The sequence below is a fragment of the Meriones unguiculatus genome, chromosome 19 (genome assembly GCF_030254825.1).
Source record: "Meriones unguiculatus strain TT.TT164.6M chromosome 19, Bangor_MerUng_6.1, whole genome shotgun sequence".
In the NCBI taxonomy this organism is placed as follows: Eukaryota; Metazoa; Chordata; class Mammalia; order Rodentia; family Muridae; genus Meriones; species Meriones unguiculatus.
Window position 1 is genome coordinate 68,662,047 of NC_083366.1, and position 13,046 is coordinate 68,675,092.

General features: G+C 59.9%; 1 protein-coding gene across 6 annotated transcripts in view; it reads left to right on the top strand.

Moving 5' to 3' along the window:
• The first annotated feature begins 579 nt into the window (after positions 1 to 579).
• The window catches only part of Unc5a (unc-5 netrin receptor A), a 52,727-nt gene continuing 40,260 nt past the window's right edge, over positions 580 to 13,046 (top strand). For 3 of the 6 annotated variants that reach the window (XM_021639097.2, XM_060372838.1, XM_060372835.1), the window contains exon 1: positions 2,578 to 2,746. In XM_021639097.2, coding sequence (XP_021494772.2) covers positions 2,593 to 2,746 — 154 coding nt within the window. In that variant the 5' untranslated portion in view covers positions 2,578 to 2,592. Of the gene's footprint in view, positions 898 to 2,577; positions 2,747 to 13,046 lie in introns of those variants that run through there. The other 3 variants (XM_060372837.1, XM_060372839.1, XM_060372836.1) reach the window with 2 other exon arrangements.

The following is a 13,046-nucleotide window of genomic DNA, read 5'->3' on the forward strand; positions in this document are numbered from 1 at the left end:
GACCACGTGACAGCGCGCCCCTGGAGCCGGCCAGGGTCGCTGGGGACCGCGGACGGTGCGACACTTGGGGGGGGCTCCCGCGCGCCGGCCGGACCCCGACCTCCCCCGCCGTCCCCATCCCGGCCGAGCGCTCCGCGCTGACGGCCCGGGAGCGAGGCCGGGAGGCGAGGGTACGAGCGCGGACTGCGGCGGAGCCCGCCCGGGGCGCTCGGGAGCCCGGCCGCTCTCCGCAGGCTGGCGCTGCGCCGGGGTCGCCGCAGCCCGGGGCCCCTCCCGGGCCACCTGTGCGCCGGCTGGCGGGCCGCGCAGACGCCGGATCCGGAGCGGCGATCCACTCCGGGTTCCGGACTCCCGGCCCGGAGACCGCGAGGGGCGGCGGGAGGCCTCCCCGCCCACCGGCCCGGCTCCGCCCCGGGGGAGCCTCAGGCGGCGCCCGCAGGGATCCCCGGCGCCGGGGTGGCCCGCGCCCGCCGCGCCCGCCGCGCCGCGCGGCCCCTCCTCCGCGCCCCGCCCCGCCCCGCTCCGCCGCTCCAGTCCGGGTTTTGCGGCGCCCGGCGGCCCGCTCCCGGCTGCGGGCTCCGCGCGGCGGCTGGCTCGGTGCGCGGCGCGCCTGGCGCTGCGCTCCGCCCCGGCTGCATTGCTGCGCTCCGGGTGCCCAGGGGAGCCACGCGCCGCGTGCGCCCCGCAGCCGGCCGCCCGGAGGCAGCGCCGTCCTTTGGCATGGGCCCCGGGGGCACCCCGAGGTGGGGCTCTCGGCTGGGGCGCTGACAGCCTGCCTCCCGCCCGCGGGGGGACCCCGAGTCCAGCCCGCTCGTCCGCCCGCGGCCATGGCCGTCCGGCCCGGCCTGTGGCCGGCGCTCCTGGGCATCGTCCTCGCCGCCTGGCTCCGCGGTTCGGGTGAGTCACGCCGCGCGCGCTCCGGGGAGGCTTGCGGGGGACCGTGCGCGCGAACGCTTAGCTCCGGGGAGGAGGTGGCCCTGACCAGCGCGGCCGAGCCGCCCGGCGGCCCCCGGCGGCCAAACTTTGCGGGGCAGGACGCGGGGGCCGCCTCTCGCTGCTGCGCAGCTTCCCGGTGCGCCCTCCCGGAAGCCTGGGCTCTGCCAAGTCCGGGAACAGCTGGCGGCGCACGGGGCTGGCGAGTGTAGCCGCCCCACGCCTCCGGGTGGGGGAAGTTTGCTGGTTTCGCGGCCCGGAGAATTGTTGGGGGGTTTGGAATAGCCCAGGAAAGACAGGACTTGAAGGGCTCAAAGACAGCAGGTTTGGACCCTATGCTGCTGCCCAGAAAATGTAGTGTGTGTGTGTGTGAGTGTGTGTGTGTGTGTGTGTGTGTGTCCGGGCCCGAGGATGGGGGTGTTGTTAAGGTAAGACTGCCCCAAACAGCCACTCACAATTCCCACCTTGGCACCTGGCCTTTGCCCACGTCTAGAACACGGTGTCCTCTTCCGTCCCCGCCACACAGGCTCGCACACGCACACACTCAAGCGTGGAGGCATGCAACGGTCCCAGCTTTGGCAGACAGTCACAGCGCCGGGGCCCCTGTGATGGTCTGTGGCTCCCGGCCTCACTGGTGGAGGCGGGAGGGGGAGTTGTTTGCTGTTGGCTGCTGGTTGGCGGGCTCTGAGAACCTCTCGGAAACTCAGCCCTGCTGTCTCCCAGCCTGCGGTGCTGTCTGTTCACCCTGACCTGCTCAGCCCAGCCTGTAGCCCACCTTCCTGCGTGTGGGGCCTGGAGAAAGGCTTTGTCTGCTCTCCCAGAGCCTGCACCTAGGCTCAGCTGTGGGGGTCCCAAATCCCCCCCCCCCAGGATTTGGCAGCACTGAGCTTCTGTGTAAGGGGAAGGTGCCTTAGCAAGTCTCCATTCTCCATGCTTGGTGCCCCCAGAACCTGCGGGGGGGGGGGGGAATGCTGCTCCCCGGGCGGCCAAGGCCACGGTCCATCCTAAGGGTGTGCATTCCTGAAAACTGCCAATCCAGAATGACGAGAGCGCCGTCAAGGACCTGCTGGTGGGGCTGATGGTGGGTTCTGTGGAGAGTCCCTGCACCCTGCACCCTTCACTCACCACTGCTCACAGCCCTTCCACCCTGTGCCCCAGCCTCTGCCTTGTCCTGCCTGCCTACCCCTCCCCTGTCACCGCACCCCAAACCCTCACTTTAACTAGCCCTTCCTCCAGGGCCTCCCCTTCTCATCCTGGGGACCCTCAGGTTGAGCTGTCTGTCCCTGGCTGTGTCCTCGTGTCCTACGTCCGTGCTAGGGCTGTGAGTTGCATGGCTGGCCGTGGGCATGAGCTGGGGAGCGAGGGGAGGTGGCGCGGGATGCTGAATAGGTGCCCAGGAAATGTTTACTGAGTTGGCTGTGTGTGAGAGAGCTGTGTGGTCAGAGCTGCGTTTTCCCACGTGAGAACGTGCGAAGGCTCTGGAGCGACGTGTGTCCTGGGTAGACGGAGGGGGGCACTGCTGTGGCCGCACGGGTGATGCCGTCAGGCGTGTGGTCAGGTGAGTGTGCGCTGTTGCACGGGTGAGCGTTACAGTTGGGTGGTGGACACGTACAGGTTAGGGCACCTAATCAGGAATGAAGCCTGGCATCTTGAGAAGCCATGGGAGTGGACAACTGTGCTGCCGTTGGCGGGGCCTGGCCTGGGGGTTCGCAGAGCTGGCAGGTGGACACAAGTGCTCCAGGGCTCCCTGGAGAGAGCCTGTCCCTGGTACTAACTCTCAAGACTGTGGAAGGAGCTGCTGAAGGGTGTGAAGGTAGGAGTGGCCCTGCCCTACCTCACTGTCCCCTCCAGGCCCAGGTCACAGTGTGGACAGATATTGGGCAGGCTTCCCCTGCCAGGACCCTGCACCCCTGCCCTGGCGGCTCAGTTCCTTGGCAACAGCAGCTGGTGAGAAATGTGTCTGTGAGTGGCTGGGAGAAAAATGATCAGCCAGGCAGGCCAAGGGGCATGGCATGGGGGCGGGGGACAGCACGGCCGAGCCCCTGCAGACTCCGCCCTCCAGTCAGCCGTCCGTCCTTTGTCACCCAGCATCTCACATTTCCACTCACACGAGCCACCCCCTGCCCAAACACAGCTGGGCAGGCCCCTGCCTGTGCCTGCTCACCCAGGCACCCACCTGTCTGACCAGACTGTCCCTTTTATGTTCTGCCAGTTGCGCAGCAGCACATATGACTCTTACCCTCTGGGTCTCTCTGTCTTGGGCACCCCACCCTCCTATGGAGGAGGGGCATGGGGGGCCAGGCTCTCCTGGGAACTGGGAGCCTCGGGGCGCCAGGCTCTACCAATGTCCTTGTTTCTCTTCCTCTCCCCAGGGCTGCTGGACTCTGCCCACCCTCACTCTAGGCCGACAGGCCTGGGGAGGAGGCCATCACTCCAGGGCAGAGGGCACCATGTTCTTGGTTCTTGCACTCGGGGTGGGTTGCTCTAGGTGCTGCAGGAGAGGGCGTGACCTTTTCCTGGCCCGTTGGCGTCCCTCTTGCCCTGGTTGGGAAAGGCTTTCTTCCAGAAGGCCAGGATTCGTATTGATTCAGGTGTGAAAACTCCAGCCCAGAGATCAGCATCAGCTGCCTTCGGCCTGGGTCACATCCCTTTTCCTGCCTGGCACCGCCATGATTAAGCTAGAGTTTGGGGTTCACAGCTCTTTGAGGTGAAGGCCCCCTTGTTGCTATCTAGGAACCTGTTCTGTGCCCACAAATGCCAGGTCCTCTCACACCAAGCCAACCCGCTCCCACTGTCCTCTCTTCCCAGGGGCCCTGTCATGGCTGCCATCCCTCAGCCCCAGCCTGGAGGGGCCGGGAACCTTACCATCTCCCTTGGCTCTTCCTTCTCCTTCACGCTTCACATTTAATCTGTCACCAAGTCATCAAGCTCAGCCTTACTTGTGACATTGCTGTGTCCCTAGCCTTTTTTGCTTCCTCCTTTCTCTCTCACCTGCCTCACCCCCCTCCCCATTCTCAGACTAAGGCCCCTGGAAGCCGGATAGAAGGCTGGCTGTGGCTCTCCAGGGCCTGCAGGGCTTTCCCGGGTTGTGCTGTCCTTGTCCTGATACTGATTTCCTCACAGTCATGTTTTCTTGTGCAAATATAGTTGATACCAAGGTTTGGGCTGCTGTGCACATCACCTGAGCGGCGTGGGGCCCCACAACTGCGCCCCTGAGCCCCAGTGTTCCTCAACACTCAGGTACAAGCTTAGCTTTCTGTACTCACTCCCACCAGTCCCTCCTTTCTCTACGTGCTCCCCATGAGGGCTCTCTTCTCTCAGAGGAGTGCCGGTCTCTGCCTACCAGGTAGGGAGCGACCCAAGCTACACGTCATTGGACAAGCAGCTGTTACCAGCCTGCTTCACATCTGGGGTCTGGGGTCTCTTGTTCTGGGCTCGTTGTAGCGAGCTGATGGGCAGGTAGCAGCACCGCGCGTGGACTGCAGCATCTTGCGGGTGCTCAGGGCGTATTGCCTCCCGCCCCCCATTTGCCCTGGCATTGCAGACAGAGCTGGGACAGGGTTGGGTGTGAAGTTGCAGCAGGGCCCAGGCATAGGACAGAAGAGGCTTCGGGTGAACAACAGTACTCTGTATTCAGACCGCTCCAAACGTGTCTCACGGACTTGGGCTCAAAGAGTGTCATTTGGCGGGTTCCTTCAGACACTTTTTGCTTCATGCTGTCCTGGGACCGTTTGCCGACTTCGTCTCTGACGTACAGGATGCAGCCAGGAGCCCTGGGTGGGTGTGAGTCTAGGCCTGCCTCTGCCATTTGCCATTGCTGTGTGATCACTCAGACTGTCTAGATTGAACTTGACGGCTCGCCCCGGGCAGAAGCTGATGTCCAGGGAAACTGCCTCGGGAGTCTGGGCTTTAGCACTCAGTAGCAGGCTCCCCCAGGAACTGCTCCTACCTGCCAGCACCACCAGCAGCCCTGGCAGTGGCTGCCTGCATTGCCTGGGAGCCAGGTGGGTTCTGGGACAGAGCCAAAGGTGGCTATAAGGCAAAGTTTGGATCTATGAGGAATCCCAGTCCCCAAACCAGGAAGCTGTGTCCTGCTGCAGCTGGTGGATAACCCCAGTGATTAACAGAGACCCCAAGGTCAGGATGCTAGTGTCCAGGGCCTGCCCCAATTTCAGACACTGACGTCAAGGGCCACAGTAAGATTTGACCCCAGAGCCCATATCCAGGGAAGATGGAGTTGGTAGCTGGGGAACTGGCAAACTCAGGGGCCTGGGTTTGAGCCAGGACCAGGAGTCATGGGGTTGCTTGAGGGTACAAATTTACATAGCCAAGTACACAGCAACCCCTCTTGAGCACCTCCCGAGATCCTGTGCCCTTGGCACCTGCCTTGCCTCCTAATCCTCGCCTGGATTCCGCTCTCCCCTGCGCCTCTTTGCTTTCCGTCCACAAAGGTCTCATCTTACAGGAGGCTAGTGCCAGCACCTGGGAGGCACCTAAGAGAGTGAAAGCGATTGTCTGTGTCGGGTGGGAAGGGGGGGGGTCAGGCTGTCTAGAGAGGACGGAGCTGAGCCAGGGTAGGTCTGGCTTGGGTTTCTCTGCCGGTCACATGTAGAGAGCAGGGCATGCAGAAGCCATATTCAAGTGTGGTTGCTGACTGGCTCAGCCAAGTCCTGTTTAAGATGGGGGGGCACAGAAACTCAGGGGATTCTGGGGAGGCCTGAGTGGCAGCTGCTCCTCACAGAAGACTGTAGAGGGGTGTAGGATGTCTTAGGGCCCACTGATGGGGGAGGAACCCTGAAAACCCTGCCTCTAAATTGGATCATAGTGGGAGCACCAGAGGCGAGCCATGGCCTTGACTGGTGAGTCCCCAAGCCGGGTTCCTCCTCAGTCTGGATGTCACCGTTGTGTCTCTCTAGAAGATTCAGGGTCACCTTGAGCTTCAGGCAAGTGTGTGGCTGATTGGGGAATGAAGGGCTAGCTGGGGAGTCTGCCTGTACTGACGAACCTGAGGGACAGTTTTCCTTGGAAAGCCAACTCTTGGCGCGGTAGCCCACCTGACCCTAAAGCCAGGTTGGAACGTGAACTCTCGGTGTCCCCCCCTGGCAAGTCCACGCGGGATCGTGTAGGGGGAGTAGCCCCCGGGCAGACTCCACCCTCTCCTGGTTGGGGCGGAGCCCGACGAAGCGGAGGCATTGAAGGACCTTCCCAGGTCTGCGTTTTCTCCCTGCTACCTCTCGCCCGTCTCTCGTGACTGTGCCCGCTGTGTGACCCGACCCACAGCCTCCGACCCGTGCACCCCTCCCCTCGACGCGACTGTCAAGGTGGCTGGGTGGGCGGGGTTCCTCCAGCCAGCCAGTCTGCGGGACACGTGGGCGGCGGTGGCCCACAGTTGCCAGAGAGACCCCGAGCCCGGGATGCAATTAGCTGCTGCGTTAGGGGCGAGGGAGGCCTGCGTTGCGGTCCCCGCCCCGCTCGGCCTAATTAATGCGCGGCGAGCTGGGGCCGAGCCGGGAAGGGGCGGGGTCCCTCCGCCCGCCAGCCCGCCCGCGGCCGCCCGCAGGATTAGCGGCTCTTTGTTCGGGGTCTGTTAACAAGTTCCCGGCTGAGCGCTTGGCTGCCGCCCGGGAGCTCTGTCCAGCCCCGGCCCGGACTACAGCCCCGCCCCCTACCTGCCCTGCCCGGACCCCTTAGGCGCGGGGCAGGAGGATGCCCCCCACTATCCGAGCGTCTCTTGTGCGAGGGGGCCATCATTCCCATTTTGCAGATGAGGCTGGGGCCGCTAGCTCCTAAACCCAGCATCCTCGGCAAGCTGGAGCCCCAATCCAGATCTTTGACGCCCTAATGCGTTTCTTTTTGAAGCAGGCTCTGACTATTACGCACCTCTTGGCCGTCCTTTAACTTGCTCTGTGTATTGGGCTAGCCTCCAACTCACAGAGATCCTCCTGCCTCTGCCTGTCTGTTGCCAGGATTAAAGGTGCGTGCAACCACCGCTGACTTCCTAACGCTCTTCCCCCTCTGCTGAGAGAGATCTCTAGGGTGGAAGAGGAAGTTTTTTTTTTTTTTGGTTTTGTTTTTAATTGACTTCCTGATAGTGGTAAGCGCTAGGCTTGCGTGAGGTCTCATCAAAACCAGTCCACGAAGCAGATGAGTTCAGCCCCATCTGTGGAGGGGACAGCGGCAGCTGTGACCACATTACAGTCCCCGCCCCTTGTTCCCATCCCAGGCCTGGTGGAAGGAGGCAGGAGGCCCTGGCACTGCGTGGTCCTCCCACCTGTTTCGTTCACATCTTGCCGCCTGATCCCACCTGATGTCCTTGTCTCTCACACCTGGAAACGGTGGCTATGATTACAGGGAGTTGGTTATCAGCTATGCCCTGGAGCTTCGAGCCAAAGGGACCCACTCAAAATGACTTTATTATAACGAGGTAGAATCCTTCCTGGGCATTTCCTCTGGAGCTGCACTCTTGGCTTCCCCTCCCAGGCCACACCTCCAGCCGACTGGGCCATGTTTCATCTGTGTGTTCTCAGGAGCGCCTCCCCATCCTCCTTATTCCCAGGAGCCTGTCAGGCTAACAGTGCCTCAGCACCGAGCAGCGTGGGGCACGGGGCATCTGTGGCAAAAATTTAAAAAGTCAGCTCTCATTTAAGCACAAATAGGCAGTTTAATGGCAGATATAACTGATCTCAGGCATGGCTGGATTCAGAGAGAACAGCATGGCAAGAGTGCCCATCACCTCAGTTCTTGGGCATTGATGCCATTCCCCAATACCCTCTGCCAGGGTATTCCATTGTTGCCAGGGACTCCCAAGACCACAGCATCCTCAAGGCCCAGGTCGGGGTGGGGAAATGAGCGTCTCTTCCCTCAGACACCCCCAAATGCCCCAGTCTCCTTTCGTGGTCCATCTCGGGTGGCCTGCCCACGTGTGAGCCCCTGCGCAGGGGCTGTGATGGTGCCGGTTGCTTGGGCCTAAGCCACAGAACCACTGTCCTCTTACCGGGATGGCTTGCTGCGCCCTGAAGCTTCTTATCCGGGACGCACGGGCTGAAGAAGCCATCCTCTTTGCCCATTTTCTTCCTGACCCTGCTGACTCGGCCGAGGAGCAAAGCTGGAGGTGGATTAGTACTTCCTAGCCCAGGGCTTCTTGCCTCTCTTGATCCTCTTCTTGTAAGCCCCCACCTCCCCTGGGTGCCTTTGGCATCCCCTGTGGGCCACATGGGCACCCGGAGGTCCCCGGGTAGTGCCCACACAGCCCTCCCCTGGGCACAGCCCTTGACCTTATCACGCTGGGTATCTTGTTCAGAGCCAAGCCTGCTTGCATAGCTTGCCTTTGAGCAACACTTTTCCAGAAACTCCCAGTTCTTTGGGGTCCAGTTCACAGACATGTAGTCTCCTGAAGACCCCTCCCTTCAGACGCAGACCAGCTTCTAAGAGTGGTCAGCACTCAGCAACAGGGCGCCAGACAAGTTTCCTGATGTGAATATTTCCGCCATGGCCCCTTTCAGGTGCCTATGGTGCCAGCGGGCGTACAGAAGTCCGGAGTTACCGCAGTTGGCTTTCCTGGGCCTGGGTGCACCGTGTCAGGGAAGCAGAGCTGCACACCAGGCTGACCCCAGCCCTGAGAAGTGTGAGAGGCAAGCAGAGGACATGTCCAGGCTTTGCTTGCAGAGCCTCTGGCTGCTGCTGGCCTGGAGCCGCTCCTCTTAGGCCAAGGGTAGAGAGTCAGTCCGGAGTTCCTGGTTTGGGTCCAGCACCTCACCCTGCTTGAGTTAAGTTACATAAGCCCTCTGTGTCTGTTTCCTCACCTAGAAAACATGGGTGATGGAAGACGCCTACAGACAGAGTTGCCAGCATGGAGCGAGTGCTTCGGAGCCTTGTGCTGGCCCTCAGCACATGTGTGGTGGGCTGAGCCGGGCTCTGTCAGCAGCTGCACACGTCTGCTCTTTAGCTTCCATCTCCTGCCGTATGTGTGGGGCACGGAGTCTTGCTTGACAAAACAGTCAGAATGTGTCAAGGCCTGGCTTCTTGGGAAGGTGCTCATTCTGGGGTGACGAGCATTTATGAGGGGGCTTGGGAGGGAGCTGGTGAGGTGAGGGATGAGTCATGCAGAGTGACTTGGCCAGGTATGACTTGTGATAGCTGAGAAGCCAGGGCTGGTCCCCAGGATGGCAGAGCAGAGAGGTGGCACATCTAAGAGCCAAGGGAGGCTGGGAAAGGACAGACCACTTGATGTCCTGGGGCTTCAGAGAGTGACAGAAGCCAGGATCTCAGCTTGTGGCAGCCAGAGAGAAGGAGGGAGGGAGGGACAGGCCATCCTGGAGATGGCATGTGTGAGAGAGGCCTGCTAGAGCAGACGGTTCTGTGGGGGGCCAGCCAGCAACAGAGCTGGCCGTGTCTCTGCGCTGGGGAGTGACAGGCAGTGAGCAGTGTTTAAGGAAGATTAATCTGGTGGTGCACAGAGGATGGATGGCAGCGGAGAGAGGCTGGAGGCAAGGAGACCAGCCGGGAGGCTGCCGCGGTCATCCAGGCAAGAAATGACAGAGCCTCCCTCCCCAGTGAGCAGGCAGCCAGGCTGGGGTAGGAGCGATGATGTGGGAGATGCTGGGGATGAGGACGCTGCATCTGGGCGGTGAGGGCCGAGGAAGGGGAGCAGGCAAAGGTGATCCAGAGCCCTGAGCCTGGGGAGGTGATGTAAGTAACAGAATAGATGGGGAGCAGGGTTGGGGGAGTAGCCTTAAGAGTTCTGGATCCATTGTGGTCACCCCACCCCACGCCAGGCTGTAGCTTATGGTGTGGACTTGCACTGTAAGCCACTGACACTAGCTCTTGAGCTGAGGGTTGTACCAGCGCTGTCCTCACCTAATGCCATGCCCTGGGAGGGGAGTCCTCCTAAGGACTGGGGAGGGAAAGCCAGGCTCGTTAACTGAGGCCAGCAAATGTGGCCCAGGGGACAATGGCCTGCTCTCTGCGGAGCAGATGTCTAGATCAGCTGGTTCTCACAAGCAACGACAGAGGTGGCCTTGGCAGTGGGGATGTTTGCAGAAGGCCCTACCAAGACCCAGCAGGAAAACCAAGGATGCTCTGGTGGCCTCGGACTCTGTGGCACTGGTGACAGGAAGGAGTGTTGGAGCCAAGCTGGATTTACTCTTTTGTTGTCTTCATTGTTGTTTTGCTTTGTTTTGTTTTTGTTTTTTCAGACAGGGTTTCTAGGTAGCTCTGGCTGTCCTGGAATTTGCCTTGTAGATCAGGCTGGCCTTGAACTCAGAGATCCACCTGCCTCCGCCTCCGCATGTGCCACCACCGCCCAGCTGGTTCAGCCTCTATGGTCTTAAGAGGATTCTTCCCTTAGAGAACTGGGCTTATTGGTGTGATGTCCCAACTTCCTGGGCTTGGAAGATCTGTTTTCTGGACATTGTACCTCTGCACCCCTTTGACAGTGTGCTGTAGTGGGACTGTCAGCTAGGAGGACCCAGCTCCCTCTCAGGAAAACATTTGACCCAAACCACAGAAGAAACCCTGGACACAGTGATTGAGCCAGTGTGGCCACAGTCCGGGTCGATCAGGAGCTTTTCAGGTGGAGGTGGAGGAGTTACAGGCTGGACAGAGGGCCAGGACCATTGCCTCCTGTGTGGCAAAAGCCTACATTATGAGGAGACTGAGACCAGAGCCTGGGAAGGTCGGGAGAGGCAGAAGAGGAGACTGTCCTGGAAACTCCCCGGCCTCAGAGGTTGGTCCCTGAAGCTTTCTCAGTCCTGTGAGCTGATCCCACAACTTCTGAAGCTCAGTCAAGGAACTTCCTGCTTTATACTTACGTTGAGGGATGAAATGCTGGGTCTGCACCCCAAAATGACCTGATACCGAATCCAGGAGGAAGGTAAAGTCCCCACCCAGAGGCGGCCAGGGGCCTGTGTAGGGACATTCAGTCCCAAGCAGCAGCTATTACATTCTGAGAAATAGAGATCCTGTATAAAAATCAGATGACAGGCTTTTCTTGATACATGGAAATGTCTGAGCTGGGGCCTGGAGAGATGGCTCAGCAGCTAAGAGTGCATGACGCGCTTGCAGAGGAGCCGAGTTCAGTTCCCAGCGCATCTGGCAGCTCACAACCACCTGTAACTCCCTCTCTCTCTCCCTCTCTCTCACACACTCACTTTCATAAAAACAAATCTTTTTTAAAAGCTCTGAGCCACAGTGAGCCCACGTCACTTTTGCAGGAATCATCCCTAGGGCTCTTGTGCCCATTTGCCACCCTGTGTGCTTTCATTGTCCATGTCTCAGGGTATCACACACCCCTCTCGCACTCATTTCCTGGCTCTGTGCGCCCCCACAGACCTGTGTCCTTAATTTGCCCAGGCAGTCCCCTGCCCTGTCTAACCCCTGCTCTGTGAACAGCACTCACTCAACATCAGTGCTCAGGTGACATGCTCGCCTCTTCCTGCTCCTCCCTGCCCTTCCTGATCAAGAGCTAGTTGTCAGATACCCAGAGACTGGCATTGAAATGCAGTCAGGGCATTCAGCACAGATGTGAGACCATCACGAGAAACAGGTTGTGGGTCCAGAGCATGGACCCTGCTCTGAGGACGGTTCTGGGAGAACCGCTGCTGCTAAGAGGAAGGTTAAGGGGTAGGGAGATCCTGAGAAAGTCTGGAGGAGATCAGAGAGCAACCAGTGGGAACTGGGAAGGAGTTGGAGGCCGGGGGCAGTGGTGAGGGAGGGCTGCAGACAGCTGAGGCCTGGAGGCTGTGCTGCACCAGGCCGGGGCCATTGCTCGGAAGCATGCCAGGGAGAAAAGCCGGCATTAGTGAGCCGGGGAAGGGTGTGTGGGCATAGAGGCCACTGGGAACTTTTAGAAAGGGAAAGAATATTAGAGATAGAACAAATGGAAGCTGTTCGGGGCTTCAGGGAAAAAAGCTGAGCAGGAGAGGGGCAGGACAGGCGTGGCTGCTGAGGTTTACCACACACACAGGCTCTTTCTGAGGCGGATTCGGAGCCAGGTCCCAGCCCCGGCTGTTTGGAAGACAGAATGGACAGACTGAGGGACAGGGCTGGGTACACCTTCACCACTAAGCAAGTGTGTGCCGAGCCCCTACTGTGTGTGTGCCAGGCTCTCCCTTAGGCAGCACAGCACAGTGAGCCAGGCGGCTGCCCGCCCCCCTGGCAGAGCTCACCTTAAGCTTGAAGACCCCAAGCAAGCAGAGGAATAAGGGGGAACGTTTGTGTTGAGCAGAAGGAGGCAGAGGGGCCCTGTGAGCATGCGTGTGTTGGATGGGGGTACAGTCGGGTCACAGATGAGACAGGTGACCAAGCATTGGCGCTGAGGAGGAACGGACTCCAGGGAGGCACCTGTGGGGTGCGGCAGCTGAAGAGCACGCTCAATGGCTGTGCCTGTGCGCACTGCTGCCCGAAGCCACCGCTCCTTCTGGAAAGGCGCAGTGGAGAATCAGAGTGACTGAGCGCTCCTCTGGGCCACATCTGATCTTGTTAACCGATTTGAGAACATCAGAAGGCCTGTTTCTGCGGTCTGCTTTGTGTCACAGCTTGAGCCCAGGGCCAGACACGCCTCTGCTTGGGTTACACAATGGAAAGAAGGGCCTGGGCCTGGACTATTATGGAGCTGATCATGAGACCTCAGGCGGGGCTAATGGTGGAGGGCAGGAGGGGACACAAGCAGGCCCCTTGAGCCCTTTGGAGCTTCTGGATTGCCAAGCAAAATTCTGGATGCTGCTGTCCCCCTGCCTCCTCCCTCCTCTTATCAAATACCAACATACAGAATAGCTTACAGACATCTATTGAACGGTGTGTGTGTGTGTGTGTGTGTGTGTGTGTGTGTGTGTGTGTGTGTATGAATGAATTGAGGTGAAAAAAGTACTCACTTTAAAGTACACAGTCAGACGGCTCTTGGTACATACACAGTGAGTGGCTGTGGCCTCTAAGAAATGCATTTTCATCATTCCCTGAAAGACCCCGTTTGCCACCTTGTTTCTCCGTATTCCCAGCCCTGTGTTCCCAGCCCTGACAAACATGCTTTACGTCTCTCTGGCCCTGGCCCTGTGGGCTGTCATGCAAATGGGACATACTGCCTGTGGCCTCTGTGACATAAGATGGAGGCCACCCCA